The 20128-nt window shown below is 40.2% G+C and overlaps 3 protein-coding genes and 2 long non-coding RNA genes across 11 annotated transcripts in view; 4 read left to right on the top strand and 1 right to left on the bottom strand.

The window, feature by feature from the left end:
* Positions 1 to 18085, bottom strand: part of FIRRM (FIGNL1 interacting regulator of recombination and mitosis) — a 42820-nt gene extending 24735 nt beyond the window's left edge. For 2 of the 6 annotated variants that reach the window (XM_065071042.1, XM_065071044.1), the window contains exons 1-4: positions 17892 to 18085; positions 14432 to 14676; positions 14226 to 14345; positions 1804 to 1878 (exon numbers count right to left, since the gene is read on the bottom strand). Coding sequence is in view for 3 of the 6 variants with exons in the window: in XM_005498856.3 (XP_005498913.3) it covers positions 297 to 395 (99 nt within the window). In the remaining 3 variants the exon portion in view is untranslated. Of the gene's footprint in view, positions 1 to 296; positions 633 to 1803; positions 1879 to 14225; positions 14346 to 14431; positions 14677 to 17891 lie in introns of those variants that run through there. The other 4 variants (XM_005498856.3, XM_065071040.1, XM_065071041.1 and 1 more) reach the window with 4 other exon arrangements.
* On the top strand, positions 501 to 6770 carry LOC110362806 (uncharacterized). Its single transcript, XR_002420460.2, has 2 exons — positions 501 to 694; positions 5169 to 6770. It is a non-coding gene; the product is annotated as an uncharacterized LOC110362806 (long non-coding RNA).
* On the top strand, positions 978 to 2339 carry METTL18 (methyltransferase 18, RPL3 N3(tau)-histidine). Its single transcript, XM_005515997.3, is given in 1 exon segment — positions 978 to 2339. A coding segment is annotated over 1 exon segment (1041 nt). The 5' UTR covers positions 978 to 1109; the 3' UTR covers positions 2151 to 2339.
* On the top strand, positions 11214 to 12664 carry LOC135580036 (uncharacterized). The gene is made up of 2 exons (XR_010474077.1): positions 11214 to 11324; positions 12479 to 12664. It is a non-coding gene; the product is annotated as an uncharacterized LOC135580036 (long non-coding RNA).
* OSBPL9 (oxysterol binding protein like 9) overlaps positions 17842 to 20128 on the top strand; it is a 60814-nt gene continuing 58527 nt past the window's right edge. For both annotated transcript variants that reach the window (XM_065071061.1, XM_065071060.1), the window contains exon 1: positions 17842 to 18043. In XM_065071061.1, coding sequence (XP_064927133.1) covers positions 17933 to 18043 — 111 coding nt within the window. In that variant the 5' untranslated portion in view covers positions 17842 to 17932. The remainder of the gene's footprint in view (positions 18044 to 20128) is intronic.

The following is a 20128-nucleotide window of genomic DNA, read 5'->3' as shown; positions in this document are numbered from 1 at the left end:
TGGGGTTTTCTGGGAGACTAGGGGTGCTATCTACAGTGCTAAATGAACCACACACTATTTTTTACTGTGAACCTTTTATTTCAGTGAAGGGCTATACTTGTTTTTAGTGAAAATACCTGGCAACCAGCTTTTCTGCCCTGTGCCAGCTTCCTAAAGACGCTGCATCACTTTCGCTCCCACAGATTTATTTGCTTGAACCGTGCAATGCTGAAGCCAGAATAACCCAGCACCCCCCAAACCATTTCGGGGTGGCTCCCCGCAGCCGAACTGCCCCCCCTCCGCCGCGGGAAGGATATGAGGAGCCGGGGCAGGACAGCGGGCAGCTCTCGACGGCAGAGATCCCAGTCCCAGCCTCCCAGCTCCTGCAGGAGCAGCTCAGGGTCTGTCTGGGACATGGCGGCAGCCTCCCTCACCTCAGAGACGGGCAACGGCGGGAAGATTTACCTCCGCTATCCCAGCAACCTCCGCGCGGGCGCACATGCGCTTTACGAAGCGGAAGGGACGATCGCTCCACATGGAAGAGGCGGAGGGCCATCGCGGCCGGGGAGCAGTACGGGCACGGCAGGGGGAACGGGGGCAAACCGGGGCTGGGTCCTTGTCCCCCTGTCTGGCCTGCATGCCTCAGTGGGGGTGCAGAGAAGGGAAGCTGGGCCTTAACAGCCTCTCTGCGCCTTGGTTTTGCGTCACTTGAAACGTGAGTTTTACCGGAATAAGCAGCCTTCCTAATTTACCTGAGTGTACCTACGGTATGTGAGAGGTGTGGGCACTTGCAGCACTCCTTTCAGAAAATTAAATGTTTAGAGGATTTTTTAAAATAAAAATCCGGATGTTACAATTAGATTGTTTGCGCTAATATTCAGCAGTTTAGTGATACAGAAAACTGTTTATTTCCAGAAGTAATTTACCTGATTCACTGGCAAAACATCTGATATTCTAACCTGCAAAGCACTCTTCCCCATAGCGATAACTACCTAAAAAGAGCCTCTAGAAAAAAAAGTTGAAGAAAAAAAATACTTTGTATCAGTATCACGCTTGGATGAGTGTTTCTGGCTGTAGTAAACTAAGCTTTTGTTGTTTTTTTTTTTTTTTTTAAACTCTTATTTCCAAAAATGGATTTTCGATTTAATTTTGTTATTGATGGAAATAAAAACAATGAACCTGACACTCAGGATAAGATGGACTTAAAGTTGTGCTCACCAAAACACAAGCAGGAATCCACAAAAAAGAGCAAGAGGGCTACTGAGACTGTAGCAGATTCCAGCCCTAGGCTGGGTACTGATAAGCACCAAGATGAGACACCAAAGTTCTGCTTTAAAGCTGCCAAGGAGCACAAGATTCCTGAAGATCTTGAGAATGTATTGGAAAATAAAGTCATGAAAACAGCATCAGACCTGTATTACACAAGTACAGCTGCAGTGGAAATGAGGTGTTTGGATGGTGCCAATGAAGAAGGGGTCATCTCTAAAGGTGTTTCTTCTCACTCTGATCTCATCCCTGGAGTCTACGAGGGAGGACTGAAAATCTGGGAATGCACCTTTGATCTCATCGATTACTTCTCTGAGGCCAAAATATAGTTTACCAATAAGGCTGTATTGGATCTTGGCTGTGTGGCTGGACTGCTGGGAATAGTTGCCTTAAAGGGTAAAGCTGAAAAAGTCCATTTTCAGGACTACAACAGCACAGTGATTGATGAAATAACCTTGCCCAATGCAGTGGCTAACTGTATAAATGCACTCAGTGGAGTCAACAGAAAAATTAGCAAACCTCCTTCAAAGAGGCCCAAAAAAGCAGAATGACTCTTACCTGCTGCACTCAACAAATGCAGGTTTTTTCTTGGGAAGTGGTCTGAAGTCAGCAAGCTCCTGTTAAGCAGCAAACCTGTTTCAAAGTATGATATAATCATCACATCTGAGACTATCTATAATCCCAACTACTACAGTGCTTTGCATGATACGCTGGCTCAGCTCTTGGATAAAAATGGCCGTGTGTATTTGGCAGGCAAAGTACTTTATTTTGGGGTTGGTGGTGGCATCTACGTCTTTGAGAAATTCATTGAAGAGAGAAATGTGTTTAGGAGCAGCATAGTTAAAATAATTGATAAAGGACTGCAGCGATGTATTATGGAAATGGCCTTTAAAGATTCCAGTTAAAATTCAACCACTGGTCCTTCAAAAAATGTCTTAAAGACAAAATGTTTTAGTTGTCATAGCTCTTTGCTTTTTCCCTCCGTTATTATTCTGGTTTGACAAATTAAGGATGCTCGTTATTGAAATGTTTGACAAATTCTGATATTTGACTAGAAGTTAAGGACTCTCTGGTTTGGCATTAAAAAAAATTGAGTTCTGCCTAAACTACCTTCTGTTTATGCCAATTAATTGCCATTTATATGTATTTTAAAATGAAGCAAGTCACTCTCTCCTCTCCTACTCATTCTTGTGCAGGGCCAGAACTGTACAGCACAAGAGTGGCTGCTGAGCAGGGCCCGAATCAGATCATTTAGCATCCTAACAACCTGCGGAAAGTGGTTCCCAATTCAGATGTGGTTTAACTGCAGCACCAGATTTCAGAATCAGCTGTGTACCTGGGTGCTCTGCTGCTTCACCACCAGAGGGAGGTGTGACAGTATTTATCACTTCTGTACTGTTCTGCTAGCAAGCTCACAAATCTTTGTAGTGGTTCCATCTGTAATGCACACCTCACTTCTATCCAGACCTTTGAAAAAGCATACCAGAGGATGTTTACTAGTGTGGGCTGTAAATTTTCATATTCAGATTTTGACATATTACTCTAAGAAAATTTCAGCAAGTAATTGGGAATAGCAATTTCTGATTTAGAAGCTGACTTGAAAGAAGATTGTACACAAGAGAAGTTGGCTAAAACATCCAACCAATAAACCTACAAATGCAATCTAAGAAACCGGAGGATGACAGAACTGAGCTTCAGGTGACAAGTGGGAAAGGAGATAAACTGTACTCTTACAGCAGACTGCTGACTAGATTGCTGTACTTTTTTTTTCCAGAAATTAACTGCCCATACACTGACCCATTTTCAAAACTTGCTGGGGGCTAGTACTGAACACTCAAACCTTTTCAGTCTTTTCAGCAGTTTGGTAGGGCAGCAAGTGTTCAGAAAAGCCTGTGTACAAGTCACTCCTGTCTCCTAGGCTGAAGATGGTGACGTTGCTGAAGAAATTTATCTTAAACATGCAAGCAAACCCAAAGAACTACAAAACCTGGCTGCTTGAAAGACAACCAATGATAGGACGGACAAGGGGTGATTGGTACAAACTGGAACACAAAAGGTTCCACTTAAATTTGAGAAGAAACTTCTCAGTGAAGGTGACAGAGCACTGGAACAGTCTGCCCAGGAAGGTTGTGGAGTCTCCTACTCTGGAGGCATTCAAGACCTGCCTGGACGCCTTCCTGTGTAACCTCATCTGGGTGATCCTGCTCCAGCAGGGGGATTGGACTACATGATCTTTCGAGGTCCCTTCCAATCTCTAACATTCTGTGATATAGCTGCTGTGAAAATCTTTTAAAGTGGGTTGTGGGATGAACGAATTTACACAAAACTGTAGCAGTACTAAAGAAATACAAACTAGGATATTAAAGTATCTTTGCATATTTCTTCATCTGAACAGCATTTTCTGTTCAGATGGAGAAATTTGTATTTTCTGTTCAGAAACACTTGAATATATCTGAATTTAATTTCTTCATCTGTCAGTCTTACGTCACATAGAAACAGAGTACATTATGGAATAATTGTACCTCTTTGTTTTTGTAAAATTATGTCATTTATATTGCAAAAATTCAGAATCTCAAAGGGCAAAACTATTTTTGAACTGTGATAATTTGAAAGAACAATCTTGAATTTTTATTAAGATATTGGAATGCTACAGTTGTTAATAACCTGAACAAGGCTTCAGTGAATCTCTTTAAAACAATTACGTTTAATGCAAGAACTGGCAAATTTAAAATGCAGCACTACATGCCCATCTACACCATTTAAAAATATACACAATTTGTCTTTTCATTAAGACAGTATCGATATTTTCCCCAAGTAATTTGTATGAACTGATTTCACAGGGCTATACCTCATACCCCAAAAGAACTGGAGAAAACTTAGATATATAGAAGAAGTCAGTTTAACCTCTTTATAACTTAGAAGGATGACACTCAGCAGAGTAACATTTTTCATGTGGGATCTAATTTTTAATTCAAGATCGTATTTGAAACCCAGAAAAATCTTCAATAGGCACCAATTTGACATGACATCCAGCTAATATAGCAGTTGGAGATTTAGCCATTTCTTGTACAGCTTAATACGTGCTCTGACAGAAACAGAACAAGCGATACCACTGCGGAAACATCAAGTCTTCATTATAAATTAAACAGATCAATACTGAAATGGCTATTGTATATTCGATCAAACTGAGGGTTGAAAACTAATATGTTTACAAAGTAGTGGGCAGAAAGGCTTCTACCAACAGCTTCTCCTGTTCCCTTTCTCCTTAGGCATGTTGTCCGTACTATAAATCCAGAGAATGCATAGCTCACCTTTCTCAAACACTTACAAGTCTATTGTGTTATAAGTAAATAGAAAATATTTTTTAAAAAATCTACACACTGAATTCCCGGCATTCCCCTAACCTAGAACTAATTCACTCCATAGTTCACAAGGATTATTAATTCATTTCAGAATTTTAAGATACGTGAAGTAATTAGGTTAAAAAGTATGTTATTGACTATTTGAAAACAATTTGTCTTTTAGACGAACTCATGACTCTATGGCATAATACCATTTTTATGCCATTACTGTACATCTTCATACTAGCAAGTGTTTTTTCTTGAGACTTTCCTTTTTTGTCCTCCCTTTTATCTTCTTATATATTCTTACCTTCTCAATTTTCTTTCATTTTCATCCAGTCTTAATTTCAATCATAATGATGTCAAAATGGTTTGGAAATTATGTAAATAAAGTAACACTGATGCAATAATGTTGGTCATAAAACAAAAAACTAACTTTCCCAAATCGCACTAACCTTCTACCTGCAACCCAGTCTTCAATCTGAGCAACGATTCAGGCACTAACACTTAAAACTAGTGTTTAATTATACACTAGTAGTTAAAAACTTTTCTAAATTTAAATCATATTCTGCTTGGTTTCAGCAATAACCTCGTGTCTGTGAACTTCAGTGAGAAGACCATTGGTGACAGACCAGAGATCTCTGCTGGGTTATGGTACCATGATAACAAGGGGACATGGAGATGACTCGAAAGCCTTGAAGCAGGAAATTAATCATATTTGAAAAGGTGTTAATGTTTTTGTCTTCAGAGTAGACAAGGACAGAGATGATTTGACCATGTTAGTTAACCATGATTATGCCACATTTAAAACTGTGCTGACTCAAATATGTGTTTTGAAGCCTTTGTTGCTATGGAAAAGCTCACAAATTATTGATAAATATAGTGAGAAACAAGAGCAAATTATTCCTTGCCCACATCTGTATCAGCCCTGTGTGCTGTAAGGAAGATTGCAAGTTGCACTTTGTGAAAACTATTACATCCCATGTTGCAGCGTTTTTTCTGCAGACAGAAGGAATTTGGTGTGAATCTGTAAGATTGTGTCTCTGCAGACACTCTGCTGTACGCCCTCTTCTCAGAACCACAATCCTGCTCTATGCCCATAAATGAGAAACCACCATGTGGGATTATTTTGATTTACAGCTCTGTAGCAGGGAGAAGAATTCATTCTGTTACTCAGCCAACTATTGCACAACACCAGCAGGCAAAGTGTTCTTTTAAGAGCAAAACACATAATCCCACTGGTGTCAACATGTAAGACTGAAGAATGTTGCAGTAAAACCCCTCTTTGTTTTCTGGACTCCCGAATTATTGACATGCAATTACATTTTTTCATTCTTCTAAATCTGTTTGGTCCTATCAATAATAGTAATGTAATGTGACTGATGAGATAGCACCTAAAGTATTTTCCATTATGAAAAATGTTTTAAACACATGCCATAAACATCACTGCTAAATATTAAGGACTGAATATTATCTCATTCCTGTAAAGTACGGGTGTGGTGAATAGTTCACAGTTTAACATATGTTCTCGTTTGGTTGCACAATACAATGCAATTGAAACATGAGATATCCTTAAAGATGACCAAATTATTTGCTTAATGACTGATTTGTTGGCTTTGTGTTTTGCGTTGGTGTTTGTTAGATTGTGGATTTTTTGTTTAGATTAAGTTGCAGGAGTAATGCAGCAGTGATTCAGCCTTGATGGAACTGTTTAAGGTGCACAGTTGCTCAGTCTGACTGAGCAGAAGCAAAAGAACATTAATTGAATTTTAACACCATCAGCTGACAGGGACTTTGTCACCTTATGTTTCTTTCCTATTATCTGTGTCAAAAGATAGTGCATCACTTTCACCTGTTGTGTTCAACAGGTTTAACTACAAAAGTCTGCTGACCATTCATAAAAAAGTTTCTTCAACTGAAGTATCATTCCTCACTCAACCTGTTGTCATAATTAAGACTTTTCATGCACATGGAATAAGATCTGCCCAAACAATAGAATAGATCTTCATTTGGTCAATGCTCTGTGTACAATTTATTATAAACTGTATTACTTAAGTCTAATCCTCATCACCAGAGGGCTTAAACTTTGCTGATAATGGGGTTTTGGCTAATGTAAAAACCTGTAAAAATGAAATAAAATAATACAGGAAGAGAATTTATGATTAAACTACATTTATCCCTCAAGTCTGCTGGCCGGTTCTAGATTTACCATTACTTTCATCACTACATTATGTGAGGCAGATTTCCTTCTGTCATATACAACTGCACCCAAGTCCATAGTTTCAGTGTATTCCATGAAGATAAGGTGGTCTATGTCAGTATTGACTGCTTGTAAAGAAACCTCTTCCACCTCCAGCCAGCACGTTATTCAACAGCCGCATTAGAGCTGCACAGTGCTGATGAGAGGGAGGTAATGTGTTCCTCTGAAAACCGGATGAGGAAATGGCCAAAACTGCAAGCTGACTGAAAGAGTAAAAGGAATTGAGGCAGCATTCTGGGGAAAGGAAGGAGTAGGGAGGGGTGGAACAAGCAGTATATTCTTCCCCCCCCAAAAAAAGTATGTTCAAAGTAGATAACATATACAAAAGATAAGTTCTATGAGTATACCATAAACAATATAAAATTTACCTAATGCACCATTAAAGTTTATGGGCCAAATCCTCTTTCCTGGCCAAGATGTACTTGCATAACAAAGGCGCTCAGAGAGTTGGTTACAGCTTTCTGATTCACTACCCAGCTCTTCTCCAGCACCATGATGGGACTGGAGATGATTCATTAACAGAGGGAGCCAAATTGTAGTTTCTCTACCCTACAATCCCTTTAAGAAACTGTTTAAATGGGCTGTAAATGGTTGCTGTATTAGCTCTTAGTCCTTTAAGAACTTCTTAGTCTGAAAGAAATTTCCTAGTTGGGGACCTTGGGTGATTTTCTCTTACTTGGCACTGTACAAGGGACAGTGAATATGGCCTCAGGTTTTCCACTTATAGCCTTCTCCAGCTGTATGAATGCTTCAGTTTCTCAAAAATACACAGAGCTTATTTAGATGTACAATTGCACATCCATGTTTACAGCTCACTACATTGCAAATCTAACTCAAATTTCTTGTGTTTGTGGGAACTCTATCCCTGGATGCAACGTGCCCTCTGAGCATGCATAACCTGAAACAGATGGCTCAACAGATGAGCTGCCAAACACAAGGCCAATTCAAATGCCATCCAAAAGTAAAACTTCAGTGGGATAAAAGTTTTCCTTGTCCCACTTTACATAAACAGGGCTTATCTGCTTGGAAGATGCTCTTTTCTCATCTTTTGCCTTTCTACTTATTCTTTTCAAATGTATCACGCTCTAGAAAACAAATTCAGTTTTACCAGCTACCAAGATTTTTTATAATATATTTTCCTTTTTTTTTTTTTTTTTAATAAAGCTGCAGTCTCTGGAGTTAAGAGCTTGCATGGGTTATTTGAACTTAAATTTAAAAAAGCAAACAGGAAAGCAGCAAAATATAGGACCTCTCTGGCCTTCAAGATTGCCAAGAAAAGCTTAAAAATATGAACCCTGAAAGTTCAGAGACCAAAATTCCTTTTTAACTTAACGTTTTGGTTGGCAGAGCTTAAGCACAAATAAATAATTTTAAATGCCTGGAATATGAAATCTACTGATTTCCTATTTAAACAATAGGACATAGGAACAGCTACCAGAAAGTTCTCCCCAGCCTGTAATGCTTCCCAGTCTTTTCACAGGACCCCTGCCAACACGCTTGGTTCCTGGCTTGCCTACATGGAGACATTGTTCCTGCTGGCATTGCTATGCCTTAGGCAATGCCTTCACTGTAAAGTAAACCTGATATAAAGCTACCATATGTCTCCATTTTCCCAGATATGCCAGCCTTTTTCCATCTGAATTTTTTCCTGAGGACATACTATGTGTATATATGTATGTCTGTTAATTAGTCTCCCCAAACTCTGTATCTAGTTGCCTGTATTTCTTAACCTCAGGAATCCTGACACAGTGCATTTGAAAAACCCAGAGAATGGCATCTTACATACTGCAGAGTTTCTCTGTGCATGAAAAAATTGAATGTTTCCAAGAAGCAATTACACTGTCAGATCATTCAGTGTACAGAATATGCCCATGTTGCCACTGGGAACAGAAATGACAGCCATCACTTGAGTCAGCCAAGCGCTACTCAGATCAGTTACACTGCAGAGTATTACCTACGCTTCACACAGTCACTGCAGCAGCTGACACGGTACTGATTATCCCCAGAAATCTTTAAAGTACTACAATGCCACAACTAAGGATTTGTGGGTATACAAGATTCAAGCTAAAAATCACAAATAAATTTTAAGTTGAGTTAACTCTACAGCCAAGACAAATACTCAGGATCTAAGACTGGTCTACTACCTGCAAGGCAAAGAACATTGTCCTACTCGTGTTTTAGAAACTCAGGGCAATGAGGAAATTTAATGCAGTGACAATGTAGTGATTAAACGTATGAGACATCACCCCTGATATTTAACAGATTAAATTCCCATGCAAAAGTGTAGAGCTGAGTAGATACAACCTTTTACAGACAGAATGGATTATTATTATCAGTACGTAAATGATAGTTGGATCAGGGAAAACTGTGGGTAGGATTTCGTTTCGTCTAAAATTTTCAGATATGTAAACCAAAATCCAAAAGACTGATAAGACAACAGTTCAGTTGCTACAGATTTGGCTGTATTCAGAAGATCTGCATCTTTTCTCTAGTTGACATACTAGAAATAGCATAATTGGAACTAGTCAGCATAAACCAGAGAGTGTTAATACTAACCAAAAGCTTAGATCCTCCACTTCTCTTATGCAATATGAACAGCAGAGCTTAACTTTGGGTATTTGCATGCTTTAATCTTTGAGTCGATGGGATAAATTTTGCTCTTGATTATGCACATGTAACCACATCAACACCAATGGAACACACAAGTATGAACAACTTTTGGTCTGTTCAGCTTGAACTGGAAACACATGACTAAACTCATGCTTTTGTTTGCCAATATCTTATTTGGAATGACTTATTGCCGCTAATCTACAACTGATACTGCAAATGTGACAAGTAAATTAAAACAAACTATTTATTGTGTATGCCTCAAGTAAATACACAACTGTAAGAAAGCACGATGTCCTAAACATTACCAATTTCAGCTTATGCTATGGAAATTAAAGTCTCACTGTATTCTGCAGACTATTTTTATAGTTAAGACTTGCTTGTTAGTATATTCCTCATGAAATTATTTTCAAGAACTAATACTCTTGGACAATCAAAAGAAATTCTGTAACTCTCCATTTTGACAATTGTCCAGATAATTGGTTAACTCCAGTAGCATTTACAGATTTTAATATTAATGTTATTGTAGCATTTGCTTAGAAGTTACATTGCAGTTACTGTTCAAATTACATAGTTTATCAGGGCATTGAGAAGTACGAGTAGAACAGACTGCACTTTTGAAACCTGGAAGCAAACAGATGCAACAAGGCCTGGATTTTCATCAAGTTCTTGGCTTACAAACAGAGCTACCCTGTGCGTGCCACTGCTCATGAGCTGAGTAGGATTCCCTTTGTTTCAGTCCATGACATCTGGACATATTTCAGCAGTTCTAAGCAACTTCAGCGGAAGTCAGTGAAACTGCTGATGTTAGAGAATGGGCAAAATAAGGTTCAACTATTAAAATGTAAAATTAGGCTACAATATTATTAAAGATCCCTACAGAAATTCCACTCTCCTCCTGGAAAACAAAGAAAAACCAGCAACAAACCTGAAACCCTCCTTAAAAGGATACCTATAGAGTCCCTTAGCTAACTGTAAAAATAAGAACTTAATAAAGAATAGAGATAGTGGCTCAGAACACAGGTCCAAATAGCCCAGTGTCCTGACTCTAGCAGTGGCAATAGCTAATAGCTATGGAAGATGGCAGGAGTAAATAACCATGTAGTGAGACTGCCCTGGTGTACTTCGCAATGCTCCACTAATTTACATCTCAGAAGTTCACAGAATCACAGAATGTTAGGGAATGGAGGGGACCTCAAAAGATCATCTAGTCCAATCCCCCTGCCGGAGCAGGAACACTTAGATGAGAAGTTACCTGAGCTGGAGTTATTTAATTGGTGTGAGTGGTTGTTTTAGACTAGACAGCTGATGAATGCGTCCTATAATAGGTCTCAGGCTTTTGTCTTCACACCACTAAGGCTGGAAACCTAGTCAGGGTGGGCTAGAGCTTTCCCCTGAGCTTTGAACCTGGGTTTTCTTCCTGCTGATACCAAGCTGATGATAAAGCTGCAGGAGGTGCTGCCATGAACCAAGGTCTCACTTCATCTGGAAATCAGCTGTGGCTGCATCCTGCACGAGTCTGCTGTTCACACATAGCCAAAACAGTCTCCTGACAGCTCCTGAGTGCTCTCCAAGGAGCAAAACCCATCTGCTCCCTAAATTGAGGTTTAAGTGCAGATCATGACTTTTTAGGGAGCAATTTGAGTTTATGCTGTCAATTCTGGTGGCTACTTATTTTTCTTCTACTAAATCAATTCTCCACTTCTTTTTCCATTTCTAATTGAAGAGAGAGAGAGAGTTGAGTAGGATGTAAAAATAATTTCTGCATTTTTGCTTCCATCAGAAGAAAGAAGAAGCAAATCCTTTAAGCAGACACCAAAAAGGATTATTTTAATTCTCATATAAGAAGAAAAAGGCTTCCCCAATTTTTGGTAAGATAAACCTTGCTACCTTTGTCTCCCATCCTTATACAAGAAACAGTCACCGTAAAGAAAGCTCCCCAAATTGGGGTAGTATTAGATGAAGGATTGTACTATATATAGGGCTCCTCCTATGTACAAATGACTATGAGAGATTATAGATCTAAAGAAAAATTATTTGGCCTTAAATCCCAGAATTAAATGCAGAAAGAGCCAGGAACAGATTCTAAACCGACACAACTGAAACTTAGTTTTAACAGATATCAGATATCCCTTTAATACTTCTAGCTATGGAAATAAGATGAGTAATGGGATAGTGCTCATTCTACATAACCGTGTTTCATGATTGATTGCTCAGCTCTAGGTCTCCTTGACTTTATTTTTATCCTCCCTTCCATCTCCTTAGATTTCCCATCTAGCACCCTAAAAATTACTCGTCAAATTTAAGCTTAAGTCTAATACATTATATCTGCTACTTACTTGGACCAAAATTTAAAAAAAAAAAAAAGAGAGAAGGAAAAAGTATTTTTCCTCTAGATTTAATAAGACTTTGTACCAGAAACGATGCATACTGTTCATAACAGCCTAATAATATGCATATATTTTGGAATGTACTTGTGTATTTATATACACTAGCTTTAAATACTAGCTTTGATATTGCTGTATCTATTAATAATAAATAAATATAGTGTATAAAGAAAAAATAAACACTCCTTACTGAAAGTAAACATAGCATATAGTCCTTATGATTACAGACAATACTCTTTAAAATATTAAATCAGTTCTTACTTTTTCCCTTGCTAAATTTGCTATGCATTAAACTCTCCTGTTAATAGTCTAAATTTTGTGAGAAGACAGTCTATCTACTGCATTCTCGCAAAACAAACTGACAACAAAGAGCATGTAACCTTATTTGAAACATAATAGGCCAAACACTATGAAAGAAGTGATGGTGGGAAAGCTTTGGGAAAAGAGATTGTGCTTATTTGCCTTTTTGTACCATTGGGCTGCATGCCAGAACTGCAGCAATGTAAACATTCCAGTTGAGCAGCATTCCTCTATATCTCTTCAAAGTCTCCGTGGAGACTAAAGCAGAAATCACTTATTTATGGTTGAGAAAATAGCATGGACTTCTGCATTAAATTTTAAATAAATTCTGCCCACAGGATGATAAGATGCTTAAAACAAGTGATGAGATGTTAGCCATATAAGCAACGCATTAGGACTATAAAATGTGATTCAGCATGCTGTGAACTCTCAACACTTGCACTCAGCAAAGACATCAGGCCTGTTGTTCTTAAGACTAAATTATTATGTTGTAAGTTTTATAATAAAATCATACGAAGATTACAGTGAATTGTTCACCCTGCAAATTTCATTCCAGCGCATCTTTCTAGTTGCTAGATTGATTTCCAGATTACCAGAGCTCAGTCTACATGCAGATGGAAAATAGCTTGTAATAACTGTATCTTCAGTATAAGGCCTGCACAAATATTTTAATTCTTTTGGACTAGATTTATAGTATATTTAAGTTACAGATTTTGTTAGAAGGTGGTTTCCCTTTTACATTTGTATTGCTGTTAATTCCTTCATCTCTGAACACTGAAAGATTTCAAGTGTGACAAGGGCACATGGGAAGAATTTTCTGCCCTCTGTGTGAAGGGAGGAGAGAAGATACCCACATTTCTAAATGGCAAAGCCTCTCACCAAGTTCAGAAATATACTTCTTGAAGAAATGCTGGGTCCTAAAATGTCAGTTTACATCTCTTGCAACTCCCAGATAAGGTTATTATGTCAAACTGTCCTGCAAAACTATAACCTGAGTTTACTGTTTTATAAGACCATAATACAAGTTACATTATTGTTATAAAGCTACTCAAATTTACAATGCCCTTAAAATATATTTCTCTGCAGACCTTGCAACAGGATTTTGCCAGCAAGTGAGTCACCTGAATTGGTGAAGTGAATAGCATCACACCCTGTTCTTAACACACACTGAAACATCTGACAACCTTTTCCTAGTCCTGTGAAGTATTGGTGCCAGTCAGGTGCATCAGCTGCACCTTTGCTGCATCATCCTCCAGATGTACAGCACTACTAGAGAGGATTAAATAATTACAGATAAAATAAATCTTAGTTTCAGAATCATCACTATTTTAAGTGCAAGAGTGATTCTTCAGCCCTTTCTTAAATAGTACCATATTTTGGCTGAATACATCTGTTTTGGGGAAATGGCTCCAATATCATAATACTCTTCAATGCAGCTCTAAACATAGAATCATTTTATAGAATAGTTTGGGCTGGAAGGGACCTCCAAAGATCATCCAAATCCCCTGCAATGAACAGGTACATCTTCAACTAGATCAGATTGCTTAGAGCCCCATCCAACAAACATGCCATGAAAGGATGTGAATCTGGACAAAAATAAGGCAAATCTTTATAATGTTTGGAAAGAAAAGTCCTTATCTTGTGAAACCTGGTCCAAACACAGCCATAAGCAGAAACACAACAGGGACTCAAGAGGCCTGAAGACTTGAACTCCATACAACCTGTGGTAATTTTATTTCTTCTCTGGTATGCTAATATGGACTTATTTAGAAGACTTGAAAAGGTCTGCTTAGCCCTCAATGAGGTTCCTGATCCCTGACCTAGAGGAATTTATGACAATTCATTAAGATCAGAGAAAAACTAGATTAAAACGGCCAGTATTGGGAAAATTTATTTATAATGGCTTTAATTTGCTGGGATCATACACGCATTGGCAAGAAAGGCCCAAGATAGAATTATGTGTTTGCCTCAGAAAGGCAGGGAACCAACTACTGTCTTTGTTTCACTGTAATTCCAATTTTTTTCATAAACATTTGTATCAAAAACAGTGACAGTACAAGAAATCTATTCAGAAAATCTACTTACCATGGCACTTATTGGCATACTGGATTCAATTATCCTCTTTTAAGAATGACTGCCTGTAGGGTAAAGTTGATTCTCTCCCATCTATCTTCCTCCTTGTAACTCCCTAAACCAAATATAATTCTGAAAAAAAAAAAAAAATATTTAGGCTCTGTCATTGTTCCTATTCTTAGTATAGTCAGCATATGCACAGAGGAACTAAAAAATACCTTTGAAGGACAGTAGCAGGAGACTGAAGATGACACCGAAGGCTTCATCTTCTACTTGATTGTAATTTATTAGTGCATTTGTTCCATAAAAAAATCAAATGGAGGAAATTAGGAAATTTTTTCCTGAAGGTACAAATAAAAGACATTGCTTGCTACCAACAAGCAGAAAAAGAATCATGCACCATCAGGCTAAAACATAAATCCATCATTATGATGATTACGTTGTCAGCAGTTGACACAGTGACCTGATAGGACAAGAAACACAAAATTAAACTACCAGCCCGTTCCTGAAATGGGAAAAAAAAAATGAAATAAAATGTCATTTGTTGTCTTCTCAAATGGCTTCCTTATGTTCTACAGAACCACAAGCAATTGCAGCTGTTGGGAGAAGCTAAAGCTACTTTCACTGCTGCCAGTCACACTCCCAGACACCCTTAAGGAAACCCACAAGCTATACAACTTCATCACCGAGGTTCTTCAAAGTTAGTTCAGCTATAACTTCAGGAAAATTTACAATAGAAAAGCATTTTCCTCTTAAAGAATCAGACTTTCAGTATATTACTGCTTCTCATTCTCTCAGCCCTGGTCCTTTTCTGCTATTTACTCTAAATTGGCAATTCCTTCCTCTCGGCTAGAAACCACACGTTTAAATTGTAATTGCCAAAAAACCCCAGATGTAATTTATTGGACAAGCTTGGACAAAGAAAAATATGAAATTTTTAAAGGCTGGGTACAAGTTGGAATGTCCTAGAAAACACAGTAAGATTTGGGCATATCTCAGGTTTCCCCCTGCATTCCTGCAGGGATACTCTGAGTACTCCAGAGGCCACTTTATGGGCTGAACATTGTGGCTGGTCAGGAAATCTGTGCGTGGCTGGGACACTACAGCGAGATAATTAGTCGAGGCCTCTATGTGGCAAGAAAATTATGCTGGACAAGATTTCCAGCTGATGGAGCAGCGCATAAAACAAAGGCAGCACCAGGTAAGAGCTGCTGCTTTCTACCCAGTTCTTTTGATCTCTTAGTGTTAAAGAGGGTGACACTAGCCTAATTTAAGTTTTGTAAAATGTGGAGAACATCACAATAAAACTGTCTATTATTACAGAAAATAACAGCTTTTTGTAACTGTTCCAAATTGGATACAGATGGAACATGTTAAAACAAACTAAATTATTGTATTAAGGAAGTAACTTACTGCTATTTCAAATAATTATTCAAAATCATTGATGTTGATGATGTAATATACAAAGTATATAAAGGTAGGTTATATCACAGCTGTGGCTGATTTCAGTTTATTGAACTAAAATGCTTGCATTGATCTTTCAAAACAATTTGAATGGGCAACTAGAATCTTTGTCAGAAGGATCTAGCTAATTAAGCCTAATTCCTTCAACAGTGCCCTCATGAACCATGTTCAATATATATTGGAGTAATCTGATATAGATACAAGACACATCATCCTGGCATGTCAAGAAAGTACATAAAACTATACGTATTGTATCCTGCATGCTGATAACAGACTATAATTTAATATGTATTTATTTCAATTTGTGTGGGGTCTTTTGAAAAGCAATGATTCTCTGATCTCTGCCAAACTACCTGAAGAGACTATCTACACTACATTCCTAAAAGAAACCTGCAGATGAATTCCCCTTTAACAGCTGTTAACACAACTTTTCCATCCTCTCTAGGGCTTTTAAGGTTTAGCTAAATAGAGCTAGCTGAAATACATGCATTTTCTAGTGGAGACAAGTCTTTGGCACATTTCCTCTCAAAAAAACCAAAGAGGACAAAGCACTAGTAAGATACTCCGCATATACTGAAGTGCAGCAAATTCAGCCTCTGGCAAACCAAGGTAAGTAGAAAGCTCTTCTGTTGAGAATTTCTCATTGAGAACGCTCTGCCTACAGACAACCCTTTCACAGTTAAGCCAAGAGGTTTTTTGTGAAACGTTTTTGCATAGTTTCAACTCCTGTGGTATAACGCAGTCAAAGGAGTGATCTGAGATAATAAAGCTCCAGTCCAACTACAGCTTTAAATGGGAGTACTAGTAGTGTTCTGGCACCATCTGATGTTTTCTGTTTTGCTTGCCTGGGTATAATCTCTAGGCAGCTGCACTCTGTTTAGTCAGTGAAATTAAAGAAGAAAAGAGGCTACTAAGGGCATATGCAGCTTGAAAAAGAATGTTACCAAAATTAACAAGTGGATTTCAAGAGTGAATTGTGCATTTGATAGATTAAACTGGTAACATCACGCATAAACTCACCACCACTTGATTCCAAGGGGTATAATAACATCAATGCTATAAATTCCACTTGGTAACAAACTACTAAGCAATGTGAAATGGGAAGATGAATCAGAAATATGGAAGTACTTATTTTCTGAAATCAAACTCAGAAGCTCCACCTTTGAGTGATTCTTTTTCACAAAAGGGGTAAATAGGGTTATTTTTCTATTAAAATTAGTTTACCTTAGTATAAAGCTGTGGTGTTGTAAGAAACTGGACCTACTTCAGCCCTACTATACAGGGATTTTTATATTAAAAATCATAAAAAGAAAAAAACCCAGCTATAGATTTGGTGAGGAAAAAAGTTATTGAATGAATACTGTGAAGACTGCATGACAAACACAAACCTCGTGGTAAAAGTGCTATTTCTGCTGCTATATTGTCAATCCCTAGGAAGTAAAATGAGTATCTTTATTGAAGTTTTTACTTTAAAATACAACTGATGTAATAAGTGATGAGGTTATGTAGTTATGTCAGAGAAGATCAGTGCCAAAGAACATGCCTTTCACCGAACAAGATTTACAATTGTCCATAGTTCCTGGGGAACTCAATCCACATTCTTGGATCAGACCACAGGAAAGCTGTGTTCCACTTAAATAAGCCTTATCCTTAAAAGGTTATCTCAAGTCCTGAGTGTTTTTTATGCACCCTGGGCCCTGGTCAGACAGCCCCTTCAGGAGAAGACCCAGGCCCTTTGGCTCCACTAAGCCAAACAGGCGCTCTGGACAAGCAAACAACAGAGAGGCAGAGGGACAAGCACAACAGCGACAGAAATTAAAAGCTGCCGTGGTGCCAAGAATTTTTTGAGACAGGACAACGCCCCCCCGCCCTCACCCAACCGAGGCACCGGGGCGTCGTGCCCTCCCCACCTCGCTGCCCTTCCTGAGCTGTGAGGGGAACCCCCAAACCTCAGTGACCGGATCCCTCGGGTAACACCCACAAGTCTGAGCCCCGCGGCTCCTCCCACCCCCTCTCTCCTCACCACACGCGCCCGCCCAACCTCCCTCCCGCCGTTGGGCTCCCTGCCCCGCCCCTTCCCCCGCGCGCGCAAGCCACTCCCCCTCCCCGCCCGCCCTCTGGGGAAGTGTGCCTTCTAGCCCCGCCCCCTCGCTGCGTGCCCCGCCCCCTTCCCCTCCTGCGGGCCGCCGTGTCTCTCTCCCCTGCTCCCCTCACCGAACGGGCGGTGTGCGGTTGGTGCCGGTTCGGTGCCTAAGATGGCGTCTATCATGGAGGGCCCGCTGAGCAAATGGACCAATGTCATGAAGGGCTGGCAGTACCGCTGGTTCGTGCTGGACTATAACGCCGGGCTCCTCTCCTACTACACGGTGAGGGGCAGCGGCGGCCCGGGCGGGTGAGGAGCCGGGAGACCGGCTGAGGCTCAGGGTGGGGGTGGGGAGGGGACTCGGGGCGGTGTGAGTGCTTGGGTGGCCAATGGGGAAGGAGGAGGCGGCGGGAGCAGCCAATGGAGTGGCCCTGCGGGGAGATTGATCGGTGGGGGCGAGCGGCGTTGTTATTGTTGGCGGCCGGCGCGGGGGGAGGGGGCGGCTCCGGGGCGGGGTCGTTGGGCGGGAGCGGCCGTTGCCCCCTCACGGGGAGGACCCCGGTGGCTCCGGAGCCGGCGTCACCGGTGGGGCTTGGAAGCCGTAGGCTCCCGCCGCCCCCTGGGGCATCACACCCACCCTCGGGCGTGTGGAGACTCCTCTGCCCCGAGGGAACGGGGCCGGCCCGCCCGCTTGCTCCGGTGGTGGCCTCGCGTCCCTGGGTCTCGCCGCCTCCGCGCCCCGCTCCCTGTCCAGCGGGACTTGCTCTCGCCCCGGTTTGGCCGCTCTGTTCCTTGCGGGTGTCGCCTCCCCGGGCGGCGGCTCGGCTCGGCTCGGCTCGGAGGCGGCTGCGCGGAGCGGCGGTTGTCGCTGTCACCTCGTACCCGAGGGCACGGACACGTTACCGCCGCGAGTCCGAGTCCGTTGCTCAACAGCCGGTTGCTTCTCGGCTCGAGACTTTCCTGTTTCCGTTCAGGACTCAGTACTTTAAGCACGAAGTTTTGAAACAACGCCGCGTATTAAGAAACAGCGATGATTTCCTTGACTTCTTTTTTTTTTTTTTTTTTTTTTTTTTTTGCGTAACCACTAGCAGATCCTGACTTGCTAGATTGCTCAGCTCCTTACATAAAAATGTGAATTAAGTTACAAATATTTTAACAATACAAATTAATACACATTGATTTTTTCAAGGATGTGAGAAGGGTGACTGGCTGAACCACGTCCATGCACAGATAAGTTTTCTCAGCACAGCGCAATTACTATTAGTGTGTCTGTCTGGATAAAACACATGCAAATTTTACCGGTAGTAAATTGTACTAGATTTACAGCAAGTAACATAAGTTGAGTGTCATGCTGTCTATGAAGGTATATTCATATAGAAACATTGCACATAAAACCTTTTTTCCCCCTAAATCTGATTGCCAGCCCTTCTAGGAGAGAGAGCTTATCTCTCCAGACCTAGGAGTTGAGAAGACTCAGCATAAAACAATTGCAGACACTCAAACAGTTTTTGGCTCATGTTGGTTCAAAATCCCTCGCCTGGAATATGGATGGAGAAATAAAAGTGCTTTTGTAGTTGTTTTTAATGGCTGTTCAAATGTCAGCTCTTTGGCTGAGGTGAATTAGTGAGTGTAGTCCAAGGTACAAAGTCATTTAATGCTCAGCTACAGAAATAGAAACATTTGCTGATGACTAGTGTGTGTAATAATAATTCTGGTTATTGCAGTGACTTTCATTCTATGGTGTTCACCTGTTTAATAAAACTCAGTTCTTATATTTCATTATTTCCTATGGTTAGGTATACCTGCACATGCATTAAACTTTTATTTTGTATATTGTATTGCATTCTCTGTTATAATGACTTTTAGTTCACAAATTTAAAAATCCTTTTTTTAACTACCTGTTCTAGAAAATTCAAGTTGAGATCGAGAAATAAAATAATGCTCTCTGCTTTGTGTGCCTTTAGCGCTAAGAAACGCCCGCAGTTAACATTTACTTTAGAATGCTTTCCTTACCCGTGTGCTATCTTTTCTGCACATATGTCAGTAAAGTACGCATTATGCCATTCTCTAGACATCTGAATTCTTTCTTGCACCTTAGGGTGCGTATTATGTAAACTTAAGCTAGTGAAAGACTGGCTGCCAGAAGAGCCGATGCTCCCGCACACACGCTGCTTCACATGGGCTGGCATGATCACCCATGGGGCTGTAGGCTCAGCTTGAGCTTGGCTTTGAAAGATAATTTACATCAAGTCCCAGTGGACCACGTGCCTCACCAGCGCTGACATTAGCACTCAGAAGGTACTGGGATACTGTTTCTTTCAGCTCTACCTTTAGTTTTAGCATAGTGAGCCCTGCGTGGTAGTTCATA

The sequence above is a fragment of the Columba livia genome, chromosome 8 (assembly GCF_036013475.1).
Source record: "Columba livia isolate bColLiv1 breed racing homer chromosome 8, bColLiv1.pat.W.v2, whole genome shotgun sequence".
NCBI classification, from domain to species: domain Eukaryota; kingdom Metazoa; phylum Chordata; class Aves; order Columbiformes; family Columbidae; genus Columba; species Columba livia.
Note: the sequence above shows the minus strand (reverse complement) of the source record. Positions and strands in the feature narration are given on the sequence as shown.